Below are 25768 nucleotides of genomic sequence, written 5' to 3'. Positions count from 1 at the left end.
ATCATTTTGAAGCAAACCCAGATATAAATTCACCCTCAAATATTTCAGTATTATATCCAATCTTCAACCATGCTGATTACAAGAAGTTTCCTTCACATAAGTTGTTTTGTTTTGTTTTGTTTTGTTTTACTGTGCAGTCCCATTTATCAAGTAATCAGTGAGAAGTAAAAATTTCTGAGGTGGTCTAAAAATACTAGTCAAACGCTCATAGCACATCATTTTGGAAGGAAGGAAAGATTCCTAAACCCCAGTTATCAGCCTAGGCTATGTTGGACCCTACCTCTAACACAGAGCAGCAGTGCAAGCACCTTACCACTGAACCAGTAATACTCCACCATCATACAAGGAACAGAAATAATTATGTGTGACTGCATTGTTATTAAATAATTAACATTTACAATATAAAATAAAGACCTCATCTGTAATTAGGACATAAAATAATCTTTTTGGAACTGACAGCTAAAGGTATGTAGGAGTGGAAGACAACATAAAACAACCTAGTAGCACATTAAAGTATTATGAAGTACAAACATTCCAAAACTAAAAACATACGAATTTGACTTTAACTGAATTTTTAGTTACAGAGATCCTTTCTGTAAAATGTATAAGGGGATTACAAATAATACTGTTTAACGTTAATAGTTGTATGTATCCATTACTGAAATTTTGTAGTAGCAGGGATGGGTGATTAATCATTTTTCTTAAATTTATAAGCTAAAATTATCATGGTTATGTTCCTTAGCACAGGACTTTGGAATCTTGAGTATTCATTCATGTGTCCGTGTATCAGAGTGGACCCAGAACTGTTTCCTGAGGAAAATCTTGGTCTTGCTCATGGGTAGTCCCTCAACTGGCCAGGATATGAGAAAACAGAAAATGATGCTAAATAACATTAAATACAAACAATTGACTATATAAAACACACCTAAATATCAAATTCATACAACTTAATGTTTTAACATTAAACATTTGGAATTATTAATTTTTTATCCTATTAATGATAAAGTCTGAATATATATAACGTGCTCCTGCATCTACTATGTATCTATTCAGTCATATTAACAAGCTTGTTTGCCAAGGGCCCAGAGACATTTAAGGACAGCAGTTGAAACTGACGCTTTTCTGCTCTGAGTTTCTGAGGCCTGAAAATGGGTTCACTTCTCTTACATGGGACATCTCTTACCTACACAATTACTGGTAACTGTCAGCCTTCAGCAGAGGAGCAGAAAGGCTTTTCAGCATGAATACTTATCTCCTAGAAAACACAAGAGTCATTTCCTTCCCTGATCCCTCAACTGGGAGGCTGAAACCCAATACCTTGATAACCTACCCTTTATTCAGACTAATGGGCCAATTATTCTAAAGATGACGTTCTTTAAAAACAAACAACAACAACTGCTTTTAAGAAAAAGAAACCTTCCCTGGATAATTCATGAAGTTAAACATTATTACACCACTTTGTTAATGGTATTCAATGGAGAAGTCACATAAAAAGTGGTATTGTTGGAAGGGGAATTTACTATTCGAGAAGCGGTGGTGATAGTTCATTCTTCATCAAGTTATTAAGATTATCATTAAATTAAGATATAACATCAGGTACATACTTTGCCTTTAAAATTTACATCAATCTACCAGGAACTGCTTTTTAAGAGTGGTTTGAGGAGGGGACAACTGCATAATTTTGCACATGGCTATCCAGCTATCCAACCATCTTCTGTTACAGGTTTACCAGAGTTTAGCCTTCCACCACTCACCTGCTGTGCTACCTCTTTCACTCATAAGGTACAGCATAAGCTTGGGTCTTTTGAAAGCTCTGTTCTTTTCCACTGACAGGAATTAGAAAGAAGCAGTGCCTGTGTCCTCGTCTGTACCCTCTATCCATTCCCCTCGTTTCGGTTGAGCCCCTCAGTTTATAACTTTGGAGCCCTATCAGAGGGGAGACTATCTACACTTTCTATACCTAAACAAGGGGACATGAATCCAGTTCACCTCAAAGCAGTGGAAGCCACAACGACACAAGTAAAAGAGAAGGCAATCAAGACACACAACAATCTCACAGAACTCTCCATTGTCTCAGCTTTCTGATAAATGCCTCCAGGTCCTGTTACTCATGAGGGTACAAAGACCCTCATTAAAGCATCAAGATTTGAGAATCTATAATGGGTTCGGATTGCTTAACTGGCCATAACTAGATCCTGCCCCAAAGCTAAAAGCCTAGAGATTTAAAGAGTGAGCTGTAACAGTCATGTGCTGTTTGGCACAGAACTCTCTACATACAGAAGTATAATAAACCTTCTCAAGAGAAATAAGTCAAATGTTCTTCAAGGAAAAAAAGTCCTTCTAAGGTCAGTCCCAGGGACTCCTGCTCTCAGGCACTGCAGAAAGGCTTGTTCTAATCACACTGCTAGCACTCCTTCCACCAATTTCTATAAAAGTAGTAGTACTGTCAACAATATTGCATTTGTTTTTCTGTTATGTGTCCCTTTTTAGCAAAAGCATTATATACAGTACAGACTCCAACAGCTAAACTGACAAGACAAAGCATATTTTAAAGATGTCTCTGCTCACCACCCTGTCCCTAGACCCAGGAACAGGAAGTAACTGCAACTGGAAGAAATCTAAAGTAAGCTTTTACACTAGAGGAAGGGATAACTAAAACCTTCGAAGAAGTTGTAGGGAAGTAGCCATTCAAGTAATTTTGGTCCCAACTGAATGGTGTTAATATTGTCAGGATCTACAAAAATATGCTATATATTAATTACAGTGTGAATAAGAGAAAGTCCCTGTGGATTTAAAGAAACGTTATCCAAAAAGGACATTTTAAAGTCATAACTTACTTTTCTACAGATATATGATTAGAAGAAATGCTTCAGATAATTCAAAGGTAACACCTGAGTGTCCCCATGGCTAAATCTGGCATAGCCTGAGCATAGACTAGAATTGTGACAGCAATGATCGGTAACACATTCTATTAAAAAACTGAATCAGTGAGTCCAAAATGATACTAAATAAAGAGTAAGGCGGAGGGGGAACCCTCCTTTAAAGATGAATACCAACCAATAAATGTAGAAGGAATGACAGAATTACAAAAAACACTATTTTGCACTCACTATTGCAATAGATGATTTGAACAAGAATAATTAATGGATGCTAAAACCACAGAGTATCAAGGTATTATCCCCACACATTACAAAGGGGATAAAGATACTGTTACGGTGTAGAAATGTGACACCGCTACCTTAACCAGGGGATCAAACAACCAATCATGTTAACTGTCTGCCACCACATGCCTCCCCATAGAACGCCCAAAGAGCACAAGATCTCCTGCGCAATATTCCTGCCAAAGATCCTGAATCTAATCCTAAGGAGACAGGCAAATCCAAATAAAGGAACATTCTGCGAAACAAAACAAAAATATCATGTCATGAAAGAAAGACACCGACCACCATGCCTCCCTGCCCCGTCCCCCCCTCAAAAATATGTCTGGGAATTGTTCTAGAAAAAAGAAGACTAAATAGATTTAATAACTGAATGCACTTGTTCCTTGACTGGGTTCTGAATGGGGTAGAAAAGATACAAAGTTCATTAAAAGGAAAATAAGGAAATATGAATATATATAAATATAACATTCTGTCAGTGTTAAATAACTTGAAAGTGCCAATTTTGTTATGTTGGTACTGGAGACTATCCCTGTTCTTTGGCAATACATGCTGAATATTTAGGCTGTCGCTCAAACAGTTCAGCCAAAAAGTGGCAAAATGTTGCTAATAGGTAAATATCTAGTGACAGGTATGTAGTGGCTCACTATGCTATTCTTATAACCTCTGTAGATTTGAAAACTTATCAAAGTAAAAAGCTGAGAGGAGGAATCCAGAAAAAAAAGTTAACACAATGTTTTAGATGAAAATTCTAATACAAATACTGTAAACAGACTTACAAGCCTTAAGAATAGACTTATTTTAAGTAACATTTCTGCTATAAAGGAATAATAATTTTTCTTTTTTTAGACAGCATCAAAATTTAAACATTAAAGTTTTTAATCAAAATTAAAAATTTTTTAATCAAAATTTAGCATCAAAAGCTTCCAGTGTGTTCTTCTAGCCTATAATTAAATTAGTGTTTTCTCTATAAAAGAAAACAACATATAACAATATTTAGACTAGTAATTAGCATTATAATTAAGTACACAGACTCAAAGTAAACAGATTAAATTTCTGATAACAATCTCCCCAAACTAAAAAATAACTGCCACAAACTTATCTTTAAAAACTTGTGGGCTTCCCTGGTGGCGCTGTGGTTGAGAGTCCGCCTGCCGATGCAGGGGACGCGAGTTCGTGCTCCGGTCCGGGAAGATCCCACATGCCGCAGAGCGGCTGGGCCCCTGAGCCATGGTCGCTGAGCCTGCCTGTCCGGAGCCTGTGCTCCGCAACGGGAGAGGCCACAACAGTGGGCCCGCGTACCGCAAAAAAAACAAAACAAAACAAAAAAAACTTGCAATTGGACAAAATTGGAAAACTATATTCAGAAACACTAATGATAATTTCCTTAATGTGTAGCTCTTAAAAAAAAGTTTTTCCTCTTACTATAAAAAAAAGAGTTGTGGTGAATTAACATACTAAGGTAAAACTACTTTAAAGGTTGTATATAAATCACTCTGGGGACAAAATATAATACTTAAAAAAAACTGCAAGGTTTTATGCAAAGGATTAAAAATTCAACATTTTGTAAGTATTAATTGTTAAAATGTAATTTAAAATAGTCTGTAAAAATATACCTCTTAAAACTAGCATGGGATCACTCAAGATAACAGTTCAGGTAGCAAATACACAGACTATGAACTGAGAATCAATTCCCATCATAGAGAGAAAGATCAAATATTTTAAAAGCTCAAGTCACATAATAATATTAAAATTAAGAGATTACATAATGAAAAGAAAACTACAATTAAAAAATGAAACAAATAAGGAAAATATTTGTAATCAATGGCAAAGGTAGAACGTGTTATTCTAAGAGTTCATAAAATAAGCATTAAAAAGCTCAATAGGTAAATATCAATACAGAAAATACAAACAAAAATTTAAAAAGCCAAATAAATGCAAAAATATATTCAAGAAATAATCAATGAATATAAATCAATAATAAGCTACCATTTTACTCTAATAAGTGGTAAAATTATAACTCCCAATAAGGTTAAGGTTATGGTGACACCAGTACACTCACACAATGCTGGTACAGGCTTAAATCTGTATAATTTTTAGAACATAAGTGATATCCATTCTTTTTAATGAATATTTGAACTCCTTTCACATGCTAGACACTGGGGATAAACAAGAAAGCCACAATCCTAACCTCACACAATTTATAGCTGTTGTGAAAAGACAGATTTTTGAAAGATTTAATCAGAAAGCATGGTAATTGCTTAAACAGAAAACAATCAAGGTTGCTAACTGGGCTCACTACACAAACATCTAACCTAGTCTGAAACTGCTGGGGAAAATTACTAGTCATTTACTGGTTGCCAAGCACCTTGCCAAATAATGGGGCTTAAATAATGAACACCACGTGGTGTCCGTCTGCGAAGTCAACACTCCAGAAGTGGGTAATGATTCGCAACCACAACAGATGCAGCAGGTACAGTAACTAGGAGGATACAGAGAAGGGAGAAGCGGTGGGCACGGAAGGGAGGTCACAGTGGCGGGATAAGAAGTGATTCCACGGTAGTTAAGGGACAGAAAGGAACAGGCTGGCAGGAGCAACAGCATGAAAGGAGACGGGCGGGAAAAGTCACTGCAGACGGACTGACATGTGGGAAGCCCACCGTGAACCAAGACACAAAACCCAGATGAGGGGAGGTGTGAGGGGCTAGCCCAAGTCAGCAAGGCGAAAATCACCACCGTGCAGCTGGAGACACAGCTCGGGAGCTCAGAGAACAGCTCTGGAATGAAGGTATCAGTTAAACCATCCAGGGAGCAGCAGAAGAAAGAGCAGAGTCCTAAGGAGTTAGGACTGGAGAGAGGAGTCCAGAGGCGGCGGGAACAAAGCCTGAGACGACAAGAGCCAGAGACGGACAGAGTCGAAAGGAAGAAAGAGGAAGTGGTAACAAGAAAGCACATTAGGGCTCAAAGAACAATTCCGAGGTCAGAGGTGACTTCAGTGAGAGCGGGGTTTTTTGTCAGGTGGTGGCTGGGTGCTGCTCCTAGCGGGCTGAGGTGTGAAGGTGTTCTTCTTTTTGTTGCTGTTTTTTAAGGAAGTAAAGCCAGCAGATACTCATAAATGTTTGCTGGTGACGAGAAAGAACAAACAAAGGATGCTTGAAGGAAAGGGCCTGGAAGCAAGCTGCGGTAGGGACTTTGGTTTGTTTCAAGGATAGAGGAGGCGGAAGAGGTGTGAGCGCTGTGACGCCACCGGGGCGCAGTCAGGGGCAGACAACTCATGCAGATACAAGTTATTAGAAGCACACGCACAGGAACGGCGAAAACACTTGCGGTGGGTATTGAGGCGATTTGGGCTTTTTTATGTTATTTTATGATCACTGTATAATAAATTAATTGGGAGGAAATAACCCCCCAGAGAAGTCTAATCAAAATACATAAAGAATTCAAATTGGAAACGCTGGGACAAGTCTGGGGAGAAGAAAATGGTGCCAGTTATAAGGGCCCACTGGTGCCAGGCAAAATGGGAGAGCTAATGGTAGCCGAGGGGATTTCAGAGAAGCTTCCCCAGGTGGGCAGAGTCAGGCAAAAATGAGGTGCTATTTAAATACTGAAATGGAGGGGGAGAATGACATGGCAATGGGACAGCACTTTAGCTTGTCGGCACATTGGAATAGACTGAATAAATAAGGGATTCCCAAGAGCAAAGTAAGAAACTAAGTGTTGGGCTGCAGCATGCAGGCCTGCAAGCTCCGTACTTGCCCAGCTTCAAGACCGAAGGAGGAGGCCAGTCAGGCCAGCAGAGACATCAATGACTTAATGGATGGGGGGAGCTTACATGTCGAAAGCAAGGTCCTGGAGCAGCACGCTACTGTGTGCAGATGACATGGCAGCAGTGTTTGCTGGGGGGCGGGGGGAAGGGGTAATCAGTTATAGGGAGAACTGACCTCAGGGTGGCTCACTGGTTACCAGGGAAACTAGCAGAGGAGCACGCGCCTCACCATCCCTTTGATAAGCTATCATGGAGGAGATGTTCTGATTTAAAGGTCAGAACCATCGCCAGTTGGGGCAGGGGCAAGTATGTAGGAAGGTCAGTCATGTGAGTAGGGTGTAGGTGAGGCAGGGACTGGTCGAGCAGGGGACGTACAGAGAGCAAGAGAACAGCCATCTTGGGTGGCCTGATCATACTAAGTTTAAGAGATTTTACATAATGATATGATACATGTAACAAAATGGTTACAGATTTATACTACGGATGTAATATTACAGGCAGAGAGTATAACTTTTAAAATCTCAAATTTAGGAGAGTAAAAAAGCACAAGGGTTTACAATGTCACGTATCTATCCACATGTAATTCCTTCCAGGGAATTCTTCGGAGCTTTGGGAAAATAGTGAGTTGGAGAGACTCAAAGAAAAGGAATACTAAGCAGAAGCTCCAGGATTCAGACTAGGTCAACTTCCCTGGGCTACTTCTGCAGCAGAGGAGGTAGGAAGATCATTACTCACGCCGTAACTTACGAAAGGGCCTGGGTTGTATAAATCGGAGTATACAGGGGCTTTCAACCTTACCCAGCTCCCAGAGTGAGCAGATTTATGTCAGGTCGGAGATAGCTAAGTGGTGCTTGTCATTACTCTATTCACTAGAAAACTCTTTAAAGGATGAAAAATATGGAGCTCCTATTCTCCAAAATTATGAACAAGCTGAATGGTAAGATTATCTTGAAAAAGTGAGCTTTTAAAAGTTTACATAATCTGACTCGACTGACCCATATTAGAATTTCAATCATCCAATCTTTTCCATAGCAATGAGATACAATTAAAATATGTGATTTCAATGATTCATTCCCAGTTGTTCATGGGATGTATAATGTACTGGGAATACAAGAATTTAAAAATACACACTACTAATATTTATTAAGAATGCAGTTCTTCCCACCTGGAATATGTCACCTCTTGTCCTTAAGCCTGGCTAATTTCCTGTTCGTCATGCAGTCACTCCCTTGAAAACGCCTTCCCTGATGCCTCCCACCTGCTTCTCCCATCTTTGTGGCTATAACCTGTCACCCTCTACTAGAGTCTCAGGTTGACTAGTGTGAAGCTCCCATCAGAATGTAAGCTCCAGAAGGATGGGGCCATGTTAACCAGACTCAGTCTGATTCTTAGCACCTAGCACTGTGCCTGGCAAATGGAATGAGTAGAATTAAAATTCAAATGAATCATAAAGAAATTTTATTCTTGGGAAGGGCACTTTAGGCTACAGCCTCACTCTCCCCTGCTACTATCTCAGAGAGTCTGATATCCCATTCCTACCAATACTTGTTTCCTTCGTTGAAGGTTAGAGCAGGAAGGGACCTGAGAGTCAGTCAATCCAATGCCTTCATTGTCCAGAGACGTGAACAAAGCTGCACTAGTCAAAAACTTTAAAAAAGGGCCAATAAACAATGTCATATCATTTGCTCCTTTATTACACACTTATCTTTATCCTCCCATTCCTCAATATTCAACCCCTCTGCTCATAACCAATATAATCCTTCCCCAGTTGTCTCCATCTGGCTACAAAATGTTTTTTTAGTATACCAGCTTTAAGTTAGATAAATGCTATATGTCTGTAGATGTCAGTGGAAATCTACCTTTATTATCCGGTTACCACTTCATTACCTGTTACCTAAAATTTGATCATAAATTGTCCTAAGAATAATGGTTTATCTTAGTAACATCTTTAAAATTTTTTAGATCATTTTATACACAGTATGTATTAAAAAATTAGTCATAACTATTTCAAAGTGGGAAAAAATAGAAAACCCAATCAGAAAACAAATTATTTACTTGTATAATAATATTACAGGAAAAGAAACATTTTTATGACCATATGACCACATTTTTATTACACTCAAAAATTTATTAGCTACTATCTAATCTTACCTACACTGATCTACCAATTAAATATTAAGTGCCTACCTAAAAGCCGCTTCCCAAAAGCAGTTCATTCCACAAACATCAGAGGGCAGCATCCAATAGGGATTCCAGTAACACAGAGAGAAATCTTTACACCTAACAGAGTAAGACAGAAATAGTCCTACGTGAGTATTTTGGCTTAAAACTAACAAGGAATTTACTCAATAACATAAAAACTTACTGTTCTATTTTACAGCAACAAAACTGCAAATCCAACTTGCTATGGTAACTTGAGGATTTCTGGAAATTGATTTCTCCCTTACTTAGGGTAGCACTACTTTAAATAGAACTTTAAAACCTTTAGGCAAAAAATACCACAGACTGGAAACGTTTTTTAGTCATGAACGCTCTTAATATATTAAGCTCTCCTCCTAAGATGACATAGAAAATATTGGAATACTTCTAAAATTTTCCTTCCTTCATTAACTGCACATATCCCCCCTAGAATAAAATCCATTCTGCCAAACAAAACATTTGCTTATTCTGAAGCAAAATTTAAGCCACAAATGCTGGTAGAAAGGAAAGAGAGAATCTTTAAATGCTTTTAAATTAATCCTCAATCCAAGCTTAAAACACCAAGTATCGTGTTTTAAGTTGGAAATAAGAGACCAAGTTGATATTCACGGCTCAGTTTCATTACCTACACATCTCAGTTTCACTATATTTCACAAGCTAAAATGGGGGATCAAATGTGAACTTTCTTCTTAGATTGCAGGTTGGAGCTAAAAAACCCCACAAATACACAACAACAACTGCTCACATTACAAAAAGTATGTTTTTCATTGTTATTCCTTTTCAAAACAAGAGTCTAGCTGGAAATTCAGTACAGTGGAGGCTTGGGTTTACTAAAGCAAGTATGAAGTCAGAGTGAGTCACTAAACCAGGTCACCTCATGTCCCATCACCATTAATTCAATTATAAGTTACTGTTCTTACAGTGAAAGGTCTATGAAATTTCATATTTGCAACATCTCTGATCACACCTCTCACAAATGTCAACAGGCTAAGACAGGGGGTCTCAATCCAGGATGTACAATGAAATCACCAGAGAGCCCTACACCAGACCTGTTAAATCAGAAACCCTGAGGACAGGGTCAGGCACTGGTTGCTTTTAAAATCCTGCCTAAGTTATTCTGTATACTACTGCATGAAGAACTACGTCAGAATTTTTAAATCAATGGAAAAAAGTGACACTATATTTTGTTTTTTCTTGAAATGGACACCGTTTTCAAGCACAGCATAAAAAGTTAACATATCTTAGTTGATAAGTCAGAAAATGTGTGCAGACCAGTAAAATGTACAACCTGATCAGGAAATTTGTTGGTCCCCTTCCAGGTGTGGTCATGTAGTTTTTAAGTCTTGCACTTATTTGTAGAGACAGGCTGAGTGGAAGTGGCAACAACTAACACAGAGTTTTTTCAGATTCAAGAGTTCTCACATCCATTTAAGCCTCACAACAAACCTGTTCAAATAGGTATCTCCATCTTTCAGATACAGACATCATCAAAGCTTTCTTTCAACAAATCCACAATTTATTTATAATCAACACCTAAAGTGCCCCTTTGTTCCAGGAAGGAAATAAGTTGGTTATTCCATCTCCTTCTGTCAAATCTTCCAACAGTAGAAAATGAAAATTAAAAATGAAGTCTCAAAGAAAATGACTAATTAAATTTTTTTGTAAAAATGACTGCTTGAAATTGTATATTAATACCATTTTCTGCCTCAACTTGTATTGCTCCCAACCCTAGGCAATCATGCATCTATTTTCTGTCTCCATAGATAAATGGAATCATATAATATGTGACCTTTTGAGTCAGACTTTTTTCACTTAGTGTATTTTCAAGGTTCACCCACTGTAGCATTTATCAGCACATTTCATTCCTTTTTATGGCCAAATAACATTCCCTTTTATGAATGGATGGATATACCACATTTTCTTTATCCATTCATGAGTTAATGAACATTTGGGTTGTTGATACTATTTGGTTATTATAAATAATACTTTTATGAACATCCATGTAAAATTTTAACATGAACGTATGTTTTCTATTCTCTTGAGTATATATATATATACACACACACACACACACACACACACGTGCGCACACACACCCCTACGAGAGGAATGGCTGGATCATGTAATCAATGTAAACTGATTAATGCAGATGAAATTACAGGGAAAAAAATGTCAAGTTTTAGGTAACTTTCTTGACCATAACTCAATGTCAGAAAACACAGTTTACAGAAAGAATGTTCTCTTTCTGTCTTTCTTTAATGGAAATATAAAACATATGCACTAGTGAGTATACATCCTCCTTACCATTAAAAAAAAAAAACAAACATAAAACACTGAGCTGCTGCTAGCAAAAGGGGGCATAATTTATTCACAGTTTCTTATCTCCCAAATTTACATTCTTTCACTTCTGAAAACTTGGTTTTAAAGATTAAGATAGAGAGTAGAAACTCATTCTGAGAACTCATTACGTACCAATAACTATCACTACAAGCAATAAATGAGGAAAAGCAACTAATCTGAGACAGACAGTACTGGTATTTTCAGGCCAGAAAAAAAAAAGTTTAAAAATATTGGAAAAGTAAAGGTACTTATCCAAGTTCTGATTATTAGCTGCTTTTGCTTTTATTCCTTAAGACTATTGAAAATGGAACATTAGACATACAAAATTCAAAGAGGTAACTCTATTAAATAATTTTAATGGGGCAAAACTGTAGCTGACCTAAATGGGTATGTCTTCAGTAAACAATGACATCCAGAATCAGTGAAGTCCATAAATGCAAAGTTTTTCCACTGTGGATCAAACTGAAATAAAACTTTACCATGACTCATCCCCCTGTTTCATACGGCTTAATATTTCTAGCTCTAGGTGGCTTGTCTACAAGCAAACTGATCAAGGGATAGCACAGGGATCTCCGTGGTAATACAACAGTCTGTATCCTGACTGTGGGGGTGATGACACGAATTTCACTTACGTGATACAACAGCATAAAACTGCACATACACATGAGTGCAGGTAAACTGGTGATGTCTGAAGATGGTCTATGGGTTGTACAATGTCAATTTCTGGGGTTCTAATATTCCACTATGTTGATACACATATATTCCAGATACAGTAGCATTACACTAAGCTCGTGTAAAATGTTACTACTGGGGAAAAACTGAGTGAAGAATAAATGGGGTATCTATGAAGCTTCCTGTGAACTTTTATTTATTTCAAAAGTTTAAAACAATAAATGAATCACAAATTAAATTCCTCCAAATTTCAGTACTTGAAATATGTTTTAAGAATTGAGACATCAGAATCAAGAAGAACTACAATCCTGCAGCCTGTGGAACAAAAACCACATTCACAGAAAGATAGACAAGATGAAAAGGCAGAGGGCTAGGTACCAGATGAAGGAACAAGATAAAACCCCAGAAAAATAACTAAATGAAGTGGAGATAGGCAACCTCCCAAAAAAAGAATTCAGAATAATGATAGTGAAGATGATCCAGGACCTCAGAAAAAGAATGGAGGCAAAGATTGAGAAGATGCAAGAAATGTTTAACAAAGACCTAGAAGAATTAAAGAGCAAACAAACAGAGATGAACAATACAATAACTGAAATGAAAACTTTGCTAGAAGGAATCAACAGCAGAATAACTGAGGCAGAAGAACGGATAAGTGACCTGGAAGACAGAATGGTGGAATTCACTGCTGCGGAACAGACTAAAGAAAAAAGAATGAAAAGAAATAAAGACAACCTAAGAGACCTCTGGGACAACAACGCAACAACATTCGCATTACAGGGGTCCCAAAAGGAGAGGAGAGAGAGAGAAAGGACCCAAGAAAATATTTGAAGAGATTATAGTCAAAAACTTCCCTAACATGGGAAAGGAAATAGCCACCCAAGTCCAGGAAGCACAGTGAGTCCCATACAGGATAAACCCAAGGAGTAACATGCCAAGACACACAGTAATCAAACTGGCAAAAATTACAGACAAAGAAAAATTACTGAAAGCAGCAAGGGAAAAATGACAACATAAAAGGGAACACCCATAAGGTTAACAGCCGATTTCTCAGCAGAAACCCTACAAGCCAGAAGGGAGTGGCATGATATATTTAAAGTGATGAAAGGGAAGAACCTACAACCACGATTACTCTACCTGGCAAGGATCTCATTCAGATTCGATGGAGAAATCAAAAGCTTTACAGGCAAGCAAAAGCTAACAGAATTCAGTACCACCAAACCAGCTCTACAACAAATGCTAAAGAACTTCTCTAAGTGGGAAACTCAAGAGAAGAAAAGGACCTACAAAAAAAAACCCAAAACAATTAAGAAAATGGCCATAGGAACATACATATCGATAATTACATTAAATGTGAATGGATTAAATGCTCCAACCAAAAGACACAGGCTTGCTGAATGGATACAAAAACAAGACCCATATATTTGCTGTCTACAAGAGACCCACTTCAGACCTAGGGACACATACAGACCGAGAGTGAGGGGATGGAAAAAGATATTCCATGCAAAGGGAAATCAAAAGAAAGCTGGAGTAGCAACTCTCATATCAGATAAAATAGACTTTACAATAAAGAATGTTACAAGAGACAAGGAAGGACACTATATAATGATCAAGGGATCAATCCAAGAAAATGATATGACAATTATAAATATATGTGCACCCAACACAGGAGCACCTCAATACATAAGGCAACTGCTAACAGCTATAAGAGGAAATCAACAGTAACACAATTAATAGTGGGGGACTTTAACACCTCACTTATACCAATGCACAGATCATTCAAAATGCAAGTAAATAAGGAAAGAGAAGCTTTAAATGACACAATAGACCAGATATATTTAATTGATATTTACAGGACATTCCATCCAAAAACAGCAGATTACACATTCTTCTCATGTGTGCACAGACCATTCTCCAGGACAGATCACATCTTGGGTCACAAATCAAGCCTCAGTAAATTTAAGGAAATTGGAATCATATCAAGCATCTTTTCTGACTACAATGCTATGAGATTAGAAATGAATTACAAGGAAAAAAATGTAAAAAACACAAACACATGGAGGCTAAACAATACGTTACTAAATAACCAAGAGATCACTGAAGAAATCAAAGAGGAAATCAAAAAATACTAGAGACAAATGACAATGAAAACACGACGATCCAAAACCTATGGGATGCAGCAAAAGCAGTTCTAGGAGGGAAGTTTATAGCTATACAAGCCTACCTCAAGAAACAAGAAAAATCTCACATAAACAATCTAAATTTACACCTAAAGGAACTAGAGAAAGAAGCACAAACAAAACCCAAAGTTAGTAGAAGGAAAGAAATCATAAAGATCAGAGCAGAAATAAATGAAATAGAAACAAAGAAAATAGCGAAGATCAATAAAACTAAAAATGGTTCTTTGAGAAGATAAAACTGATAAACCATTAGCCAGACTCATTAAGAGGGAGAGGACTCAAATCAATAAAATTAGAAATGAAAAAGGAGAAGTTACAACAGACACCACAGAAATACAAAGCATCCTAAGAGACCTACTACAAGCAAATCTATGCCAATAAAATGGACAACCTGGAAGAAATGGACAAATTCTTAGAAAGGTATAACCTTCCAAGACTGAACCAGGAAGAAATAGAAAATATGAATAGACCAATCACAAGTAATGAAATTGAAACTGTGATTAAAAATCTTCCAACAAACAAAAGTCCAGGACCAGATGGCTTCACAGGTGAATTCTATCAAATGTTTAGAGAAGAGCTAACACCCATCCTTCTCAAACTCCTCCAAAAAACTGCAAAGGAAGGAACACTCCCAAACTCATTCTATGAAGCCACCATCACCCTGATACCAAAACCAGACAAAGATACTACAAAAAAAGAAAATTACAGACCAATATCACTGATGAATATAGATGTAAAAATCCTCAACAACATACTAGCAAACAGAATCCAACAACACATTAAAAGGATCATACACCATGATCAAGTGGGATTTATCCCAGGGATGCAAGGATTCTTCAATACACGCAAATCAATCAATGTGATACACCATATTAGCAAACTGAAGAATAAAAACCATATGATCATCTCAATAGATGCAGAAAAAGCTTTTGACAAAATTCAACACCCATTTATGATTAGAACTCTCCAGAAAGCAGGCAGAAAGGGAATCTACCTCAACATAATAAAGGCCATATACAACAAACCCACAGCAAACATCATTCTCAATGGTGAAAAACTGAAAGCATTTCCTCTAAGATCAGGAAGGAGACAAGGATGTCCACTCTCACCACTATTATTCAACATAGTTTTGGAAGTCCTAGCCACGGCAATCAGAGAAGAAAAAGAAATAAAAGGAATACAAATTGGAAAAGAAGAAGTAAAACTGTCACTCTTGGCAGATGACATGATATTATACATAGAGAATCCTAAAAGTGTCAACAGAAAACTACTAGAGCTAATCAATGAATTTGGTAAAGTTGCAGAATACAAAATTAATGCACAGAAATCTCTTGCATTCCTATACACTAACGATGAAAAATCTGGAAGAGAAATTAAGGAAACATTCCCATTTACCACTGCAACAAAAAGAATAAAATACCTAGGAATAAACCTACCTAGGGAGACAAAAAACCTGTATGCAAAAAACTATAAAACACTGATGAAAGAAATTAAAGATGATACAAACAGATGGAGAGATATATCATGTTCTTGGATTGGAAGAATCAATATTGTGAAAATGACCAAACTACCCAAAGCAATCTACAGATTCAGTGCAATCCCTATCAAATTACCAATGGCATTTTTTACAGAACTAGAGCAAATAATCTTAAAATTTGTATGGAGACACAAAAGATTCCAAATAGCCAAAGCAGTCTTGAGGGGAAAAAACGGAGCTGGAGGGATCAGACTCCCTGACTTCAGACTATACTACAAAGCTAGAGTAATCAAGACAATATGGTACTGGCACAAAAACAGAAACATAGATCAATGGAACAAGACAGAAAGCCCAGAGATAAACCCACGCACCTATGCTCAACTAATCTATGACAAAGGAGGCAAGGATATACAATGGAGAAAAGACAGTCTCTTCAATAAGTGGTGCTGGGAAAACTGGACAGCTACATGTAAAAGAATGAAATTAGAACACTCCCTAACACCAAACACAAAAATAAACTCAAAATGGATTAAAGACCTAAATATAAGACCGGACACTATAAAACTCTCAGAGGAAAACATAGGAAGAACACTCTTTGACATAAATCACAGCAAGATCTTTTTTGATCCACCTCCTAGAGTAATGGAAATAAAAACAAAAATAAACAAATGGAAACTAATGAAACTTCAAAGCTTTTGCACAGCAAAGGAAATCATAAACAAGATGAAAAGACAACCCTCAGAATGGGAGAAAATATTTGCCAACGAATCAACGGACAAAGGATTAATCTCCAAAATATATAAACAGCTCATGCAGCTCAATATTAAAGAAACAAACAACCCAATCCAGAAATGGGCAGAAAACCTAAATAGATATTTCTCCAAAGAAGACATACAGATGGCCAAGAAGCACATGAAAAGCTGCTCAACATCACTAATCATTAGAGAAATGCAAATCAAAACTACAATGAGGTATCACCTCACACAGGTCAGAATGGCCATCACCAAAAACATCTACAAACAATAAATGCTGGTGTGGGGAAAAGGGAACCCTCTTGCTCTGTTGGTGGGAATGTAAATTTATACAGCCACTACAGAGAACAGTATGGAGGTTCCTTAAAAAACTAAAAATAGAATTACCATATGATCCAGAAATCCCACTACTGGGCATGTATCCAAAGAAAACCATAATTCAAAAAGAGACAGGTACCACAATGTTCATTGCAGCACCATTTACAATAGCCAGGTCATGGAAGCAACCTAAATGCCCATCGACAGATGAATGGATAAAGAAGATGTGGTACATATATACAATGGAATATTACTCAGCCATAAAAAGGAACAAAATTGGGTCATTTGTTGAGACGTGGATTGATCTAGAGACTGTCACATAGAGTGAAGTAAGTCAGAAAGAGAAAAACAAATATCATATATTAACGCATGTATGTGAAACCTAGAAAAATGGTACAGATGAACCGGTTTGCAGGGCAGAAGTTGAGACACAGTTGTAGAGAACAAACGTATGGACACCAAGGGGGGAAAGCTGCGAAGGGGTGGGGCTGGTGGTGTGATGAACTGGGCAAGTGGGATTCACATGTATACACACATGTGTATAAAACTGATGACTAATAAGAACCTACTGTATAAAAAAGTAAATAAAATAAAATTTAAAAATTTAAAAAAAAAAAGGGCTTCCCTGGTGGCACAGTGGCTGAGAGTCCGCCTGCCAATGCAGGGGACACGGGTTCGTGCCCTGGTCTGGGAGGATGCCACATGCTGCGCAGCGGATGGGCCCGTGAGCCATGGCCGCTGAGCCTGCGCGTCCGGAGCCTGTGCTCCGCAATGGGAGAGGCCACAGTGGTGGGAGGCCTGCATACCACAAAAAAATAAATAAATAAATAAAAAATAAAAAAAATTGAGACATCATGCTCTGGATTAAACAGAGCATTTAACAGTAACACTCTCCACAATAACAGTCCTCAAACTTAAAGTTTACTTAAATGCAACAGCAGAAGGTCTTTCATACTTTTAAATCAAACTGAAAAAGATTTTTTTCATTTCTAAATGTCCCTGATAGCCATGAGGCTTTAGTGAAAACCATCTGCATCGTGGAGAGTCAGTGATAAGTCTAGGCATATCCAGCATAAGAATGTGGAAGTCTGAATGAGATGCCTCACCAAAGATGCACCTTAAAGGCACGGATACCTGCACTGTGACTGCAAGAGAAATAAAGATGCTTACAGCCATGTTAAAGGAGACCATTCCCATGGTTCTAACCACCATTATTTAAAGATCAGTTCCTGCACAACTCATTTTCAACTAAAAATTGTCTTCAGACATCTAAGTCAGGTCTTCTTTTTCATAAATATCTAGTGTCATGAATATTCAAGAAGTGTGAAAAGAACTGCTTATACGCAAATGGCAATGAACAATTATCTAACCATTTCAAAAATAAGTTAGCATCACACTGTACAACCTAAACTCTCTCGGAAAAAAAAAATGAATTAAAGATTTAAATGAAAAAAAAAAGGGGGAAAAAACCCACTGGTAGAAAGTTTTTCTATGCATGACAAAAATAAAAATGATAAGGAAAAAACTGCCAATCTGAATACGTAAAAATTTTAAACTTCACGTGGCATACACTCTGAAAAAAATTTAAGTTAACATGTTGGGGGAAGTATTTCCAACAGGTATGACACACAGATAATAATCTTAATGTTTTAAAATAGGATTTCTATGTCAAAAGTACACATTATTTTCTCATTAACCTAACCACTTTCCCGTTCAAAAGCACAGAACAACGTTAATTAATTTACTAGTCAGGTTTGTGCTAAGCACTTTACAGCTATGTGAAGTATGATCTTCAGTGAACTGAAATACAAGGTGCAAAATACTGGTTTTTATCTAAGATGTCTCTGCATCAACAAAGCAGAGATTAAGGTGGGTTTAGTAAATAATTCAGCCTTCTTCACTGTTCACTGCCTAACTCCTCTCTTCTTCAAAAATAACTGCAGGGAAGAGGCAAAAAATTTCTCCCCCAAAAAACAATAGCGCAAAAATAGTGGTCAAATCATTCTCAGTTAAATCAATGGTTCTCAATCTTTGGCTTTATAACAACACCCTGGAGCACATATCTAAAATATAGATTCCCAAGCCCCACTCCCAGGGACTCTGGTTTAACAGGTCTGGACTGGGGCCTGAGGACATTTTTCCCAGAGGTCAGAAACTGGAAAAAAAAAAAAAAATCATTTAAAATTTAAATGATCAAAACCATCACTGAATTAGCTATAATTTTATTGTGCCAGGCACCATACCAAGTAATCTACACAAGCTATTTTTTTCAATTCCCACAAACAACCCAATTATCACAGATACTCTTACCTCTTTGTAACGGATGAGGAAATGTGTTCAAGGTTAACACAGCCAGTAAGTGGCAAAGCTGAAGTCTGTTTCCAAAGCCCTGACTCTTCCCACTCTACATTTTCAGTATATCCTACTAGTTAGTGTTCCTGGGACCCAGCAGAAACCATAACTTGATGGCCTGACCAGATCTGAAAAGGAAAGTAAGGTGACTACCTCCCAGTTAACAGTCATTCACAGTAAGGGTATGACGGGTCCAGAAATGGTATCACTGAAATGCCTAGTAGTTTCTTGATTCCCTACTACCGATATGCTGTACAGCCTCAATGGGATGAAATCTTGATAATCACTGTCATCAGTGAAATGTGAGAATTTAATCACCCAGAGTATCTAAAAAGCCAGAGCATGGTTTAACTCCTTCTGAAGTACTGACATCTGGTCAGTGCTTTAAGGTAAGTGCTTTAGATTGAATACCTTAAATATAGTCTGTCCACACTGAGCACCTTCAGAGTCCCTCTATGTGGAAGAGCCACCACCTGCTGAGCATTCCTCTCCACTGGCGCAGCACTCCCCTCCAGCGCCAGTCATGGGATTCTGTCTGCAGTATGGATGTGCAAGGAACACAGCCCAGAGAACCAGAGGCCCCCATCCCAGGCAACATTGGCTGATCCAAGGATGGGCATGTGATGCAAGTCCAATGAGAGCCTTTTTCTAAAATTTTCTACTTGAGATTAGTGATGAAACACTACAAGAAGTTGAAAGACCCCAGGAACAAAGCCTGTCTACAGCAGAAGAGAAAGAGTCCCCAGTCCTTGAGGTCCCTGGAACTGCCCGGGGAATTCTTCCTTCAATCCTGTTCCTTCCAGCAACCCATATAAGCCTATAAATATCTGTTTTGCTGAAGTCATTTTTAATGGACTTTGGTGACTGACAACTAAGAATTCTGATTACTATAAATTAATTAAGGTAAATACAAACTACATTTTACAGGTAAGAAAAGTGAAGCAGAGAGGTGGTCAAGGTTTCACAGGAAACAGGGCCAGAATGAGACCACAGGTTTGTCTGACACTAAGATCTACCCATTTTCTAAATACCAAAATAATGGATTCAAACAAAATGAACTCACTAATAATAAATTTCACTGAAAAATTGTTTCCATCATTTTCTAGTTTTTACTTTGAGAACGTGCAAGGACATTTCCAAGTATTTTGTTGTCGTGGAATTCTGTGCAATGAATATTTTCTATAAGGTTTGACCACTGGAACCTATTGGGTATAAACATAATCCCATGTTTCAAATGAGAGAGAGAAATAATAGTTTTAATCTTTGAGGTAAGACAGCTTTAAAAAAAGTAAGAATGCAATGATAAGTCCTACCAAAAAAAGGAAGATGTTGCTTGCCTCATAGCCCCATTTTCCACTGATGTAACGCTATCTAGACTAGGTTCTTATCACAGCAGCTTTATAGAAAGAGCACTTGCAGAGCAATCAAAGGATACATAGTTTCTAATGCTGGTACTGATGCCCTCTGCACCTCCACCAAACTATACACAGGAAAAGAGGTTAAGAATACCTACTCCATATCCCATGGTAGCCAAAAAAGTTGACTGAACTCTATGAGAAATCTAAAAAGATGTTATAAATGATAATATTTAAAATGAAGAGTCCTGATGTCCTAGGAATCTTCTGACCTTAATCAAATCATAGGCTACAAACAATCCAGCTTTTCCAGGGTGCTCCTCTGCCCACACTTCTTTACAAAGAATGATACACCTTCAGGTGTTTTTTTTTTTTTTTTTGCTTTTTTGGGGTTTTTTTTTTTTTTTGCGGTACGCGGGCCTCTCACTGTTGCGGCCTATCCCGTTGCGGAGCACAGGCTCCAGACGCGCAGGCTCAGCGGCCATGGCTCACGGGCCCAGCCGCTCCGCGGCATGTGGGATCCTCCCGGACCGGGGCACGAACCCGCGTCCCCTGCATCGGCAGGCGGACGCTCAACCACTGCGCCACCAGGGAAGCCCATACACCTTCAGTTTTAACTCAAATGTGTGCCTCATTTAAAATGAGGAATTATGTTGCCCAGAGAACCTGTAATATACAGCTTTTTAGCTGACTCGACTCTGACACATCAAACTTCAGATTTCAGTAATGGCTCTATAAAACATTCATTAAAACTGAAGCACTTACTTTCTGAATTTCAAATAATGTAATTTTGTTAAAATTAGCTAGCCAAGCAGATACAATTTATAAAAATTTGTCACAAAATATTAAGTATCTCAGACAAGGCACTAAAAATGAATGTTACTCTATCAGATTGAAATGCTAATATCATAGTCCACTTTCATTCAATGTTTTGATAAAAATGTTGCTTCCTGACAATTCTACCCAATGCAAAAATAGCTTCTTCCCCATAACTTTAAATAAATGCTTCACTGGAACATAACAGACCACCATTAGCTTTTCATGAGCTCATCCAGGTCTTCAGTCTCGGCCTCTCCCAGAACAGATAATAGCGTTGACAAACCTGGCTCTGGAAAGTAGTTCTGCTTTTATGAACAGAGTCCTGACTGTAATCAAATGACAGGGTGAAAACAGGACAATCCAGCTTTTCCATGCTGCTCCTCTGCCCAAACGTCCCCTTTCATTTTGGGAATGGCCATCAACTCTCAGAAGAACATTAACAGCCTACAGCTGATCTGCGCTCCCTCCTCCTATCAGCCCGTAGGAAGTTTTTCATATGAAAGCAGCCTTTGCCTCTTACTAAGGGAGCACACGGAGTAAGAGAGGTGCCCACAAACAGAGGAGCCTCGTTTTCAAGGAAGTGGAAACGCTCAGATTTTGTTAAGCATTCGTAATGCGTTGCTTTTTCCATTTAAATCTCATGTTGATTCCAACTCTGACAGTGATCTGTGTAAATCCACTTAAGTCATTATGCTTTTTAAATTCCGATTTTTAAAGAGAAACACCTCTATCCCAACGCACAAAAGACGTGGGCATGTTAAGTATCGCTTATTTTTCTTAACTTAAGTTTCACGACAGCCCGATCGTTTCCTAAAGAAAAATTCACAGTCCGCAGAAATGCTCTATCCAAATTTAACTAACCGGCAAATAATGAAAATTTTAAGCGTTAACAGGAAATTTAAATGTCCCATTCAGGAGGGGGGAAAAAACTGAACTAGGGCGCCAGCCCGATGTTTAAATATCTCAACTTGAACGCCATGGAAACAAGAGGGAATTCCCACTAGCCAGACAGCAAGAAGGCTTTGGTAGGACCCTCTTATTTTCAACGAATTCTAAGAAAAAAGGAAAAAGAAAATGCAACTGTCAACTAAGAGTTGAAAATTAATTTCTAACTGCTGTGAATAGTGCCTAAAGAATGGGTCTGAAGACAAACACAAAAAGCGTGGGGTGCTCTCGGGCTGGAGTAGCGCTGGGCTCACCCCCAGGGTGAGGAGGAGGGAAACGAGCAAAGGGGATCAGAGTCTGCGGCAAAGAAGCGGGAGACGCGGGCCTGGTGGCGGGAGGCGCGGGGCTGACCCGCAGGCAGCCCGGGCCGGGCGTAGCCCAGCGCCCTCGCGCCCCCCGCCCCGGCCCCCGACAGGGAACGGCCCGTACCTGTCAGACCGGCCGGGATGCGCCGCGGGGCCCGCGCTGCCCGCCCCTCTCCCGGCGCCGCGTCCGCCGCCCGCGAGCCAGGAAGCCGCTGCGGCCTGCGGCTTCCCGCCACCGCCGCCCGCTCCTTCCTCCAAGGACACGGCGAGCTGGCTGAAGGCGTAAAGGAGCGAGCAGAAGCCACAGGCCAGGCACAGCACCACGACGCGCAGGTAGCGCCGCATGACGCCGTCCCCGCGCCGCCGCTGCCGTCGCCGCCGCGCCCGCCCGGGCGAACTGGCGCGGAGGGAACGACACCACGCAGCCGCCGGCGCAACAAGTTCCTCCTTCGCCACGGCCTCGCGCCCGCCCCCCTTCCTCCCTGCCTCCCTTCGCTCTCCGCCCACCACCTTCGAGAGCGCGCGGACACCCCGCCCCGGAGCCCCGGCCCCGCCTCCGCCGCGGGCCTCTCCCCAGAAGGTGGGCGGCTGGACGCGCCGGCGCACTGAGCGCGAAGGGGGCAGGGCGCGCCGGGTGGGCTGGGGCCAGCGGGATGTCGGACGCGGCTGGCGCAGGGCCTTGGGCCACCGGCGACCCCGGGAGGGCGACTCTCGCGCCCTGTGGCTCCCAACTGCGGGCGAAATGATTGGGGCATTGGAGGAAACCGACCCAAATTCAAATGATGGTTCTTCCACGTGGTAATTTGGGACGCTGAAAGCCCTAAATTCTCTGAGCGTGTTTCTTCGTCTCTAAAATGGAGATGACATCCTCATCATAGGGTGCTTGTAAAGATCAAATTGCTTAACGCACGAAAAAACCCTTGCACTTAGACGGCACTTGATTAAGCCATTTCTCACTTACATCCTTCTCAGCAGGGACTTCCCCAGCCTCTAAGATTCTATAATACAGTCGGTTCGAGCCATTTTCACCCAGATGTCTAATTACCTCCTAATGCCCTTTAGGATGCATATCTTGCCTCCCATCGAGGTTGTAAGTTCCAATAAGGCTGATGAGGTTCAACCTTTTACGCCTTTTTGATCCTCCTCACAGCTCACCATTCGCATGTCCAAAACAATTAATATTCTCCCTAAAGAGCTTTGCCTTTAGCTTTCCATTTCTTTTCCCTCTTTCTCAGCCATATTTTCACTCCATTCATTTATTGAACATTTACAAAGCATGTGCCAAGCACTGTGTGAGTACCTTGGGGTACAAAGACGCCTAGTTGGGGCATGGGGGTGGGACAGTGGATACTTGTTAAGTGCAATACGACCATACAGACATTAGGATATAAGCCTGTAAAGGTGTGGGCACACATACAAAACGGAGCAATCAGTTCTGCCTGCGGGCATGGTTAAGAGACACTTCATAATGTTAAAATGAAACACAGACGCCAGACTTGAAAATTCCCTGAGCGAACAAAACCAGTTAGTCATACAAGCAAAGCTTAATTTAGCTTATTTTGCGGGATAAGAGGTTAACTTGACCTGGGTCACTTTTTGCTTATGCATGTGAAAATCATAAGCAGACCTTAAATAGTTCCTGAAAATTGGTATGAGGTAACCACTAACCAATTCCCTTTCATTTAAGAAAAGTCTAGGAGGGGTGGGCAAAATGGGTGAAGCGGGGGTGACTTACCTGGTGGTCCAGTGGCTAAGACTCTGCACTCCCAGTGCAGGGGGCCCGGGTTGGATCCCTGGTCAGAGAACTAGATCCCGCATGCCGCCACTAAAGATCCCGCACACGACTAGGAAGATCCAATGTGCCACAACTAAGACCGGGAGCGGCCAAATACTTTTTTTTTTTTTTTTTTTAATGGGTGAAGAGGGTCAACTGTACGGTGATGGACGATAATTAGACTTGTGGTGGTGATGACTTTGCAGAGTATATAGGTGTTGAATTATAATGCTGTACACTTGAAACTTATATAATAAAAAATAATTTAAAAACAAAGAAAGAAAAGCAGTTGAATACTCAACGTTTGAAGTTTAAACTGCAAAAAAAATGAAAAGAAAGGAAAAGAGAACATTATAATATTTTAACCAGTCACTGTAGAGAATACACACTCAGTCTTCACAGAATATACCCCTGAGCCTCATTCCATATTTTGGTTTGAGTGCTCCCAGTTTGCTGTCTTTTTGGTGTACACACAATAAACTTTTACTAATAACTATGTAAGTGACTCATAGGTTTTACTTCTGTTTTTTGTGAACTTTTGACTGTAGCAAAAGTGGCCCTAGAGTCTAGGGTGTGGTAAGAGAAGTAATTCCAGGCTGAGGAATCAGTGAAACAGGCTCTTGGGTCAGGGAGCTGTGAAAAGTTTGATATCACCAGTTAAGTGAATGCAAAAGAGGAGAAGATGAGCTATAAGACTAGAGGTTGAAGGGGCCAGATATCGGAATGCCTTATTTAGTACAGCAAGGAGTTTGAACATAATCTGGCAAGGAGCTTGAACGTAAAATGTTGAACCATTGAAGGGTTTTTAAATTAGGAAATAACATGGTCACATTTGCCTTTTGGAGAGCAGATTCTGGCTGCAGTGTAGAGGCTGGGACAGATTGAGATTGGAGCCAGAAAGCAGCTAGCTACAGTGCCAAAAAGTGAGGGAAAGGAGGCTTTAAACACACACACACACACACACACACACACACACTCTCTCTCTCTCTCTCTCTCTTCATGGAGAAAAATCATGCTGTTAAACTGTTCAAATTGCAGTTGGAGCTTTGAAGAGTTTGGCCATGAGAAACAAGATATGGAAATGCTGTATAATTAGTGGTAGTTCTTCATTTGGAATCCCTACACCAAATAAGTGACCATGGGAAAGTCACTAAACAAATTTAAGCCTCAGTTTCTTACCCTATAAGGATTAAATTTCTTGCCTTACTTGACAAAAAGTGAAAACTAGCATGCTATCAAGCTGTGAATAGAATGAAAACATACACTTATTCATTCAATAAACATTTATTGAATATATTCTACATGCCAGACAAGGGGCTATTCTGTACTGCCCCCAAAACTGGAGACAGGCAAGTAAAA

General features: G+C 39.4%; 1 protein-coding gene across 2 annotated transcripts in view; it reads right to left on the bottom strand.

The window, feature by feature from the left end:
• GXYLT1 (glucoside xylosyltransferase 1) overlaps positions 1-23073 on the bottom strand; it is a 49630-nt gene extending 26557 nt beyond the window's left edge. The window contains exons 1-2 of one of the 2 annotated variants that reach the window (XM_030835377.2): positions 22760-23073; positions 9112-9204 (exon numbers count right to left, since the gene is read on the bottom strand). In XM_030835377.2, the coding sequence (XP_030691237.1) occupies positions 9112-9204; positions 22760-22980 (314 nt within the window). In that variant the 5' untranslated portion in view covers positions 22981-23073. The remainder of the gene's footprint in view (positions 1-9111; positions 9205-22759) is intronic. The other variant, XM_030835378.2, reaches the window with a different exon arrangement.
• Between the last annotated feature and the right edge of the window lie 2695 nt (positions 23074-25768).

This window comes from Globicephala melas, chromosome 10, assembly GCF_963455315.2.
Source record: "Globicephala melas chromosome 10, mGloMel1.2, whole genome shotgun sequence".
Lineage (NCBI taxonomy): Eukaryota > Metazoa > Chordata > Mammalia > Artiodactyla > Delphinidae > Globicephala > Globicephala melas.
Note: the sequence above shows the minus strand (reverse complement) of the source record. Positions and strands in the feature narration are given on the sequence as shown.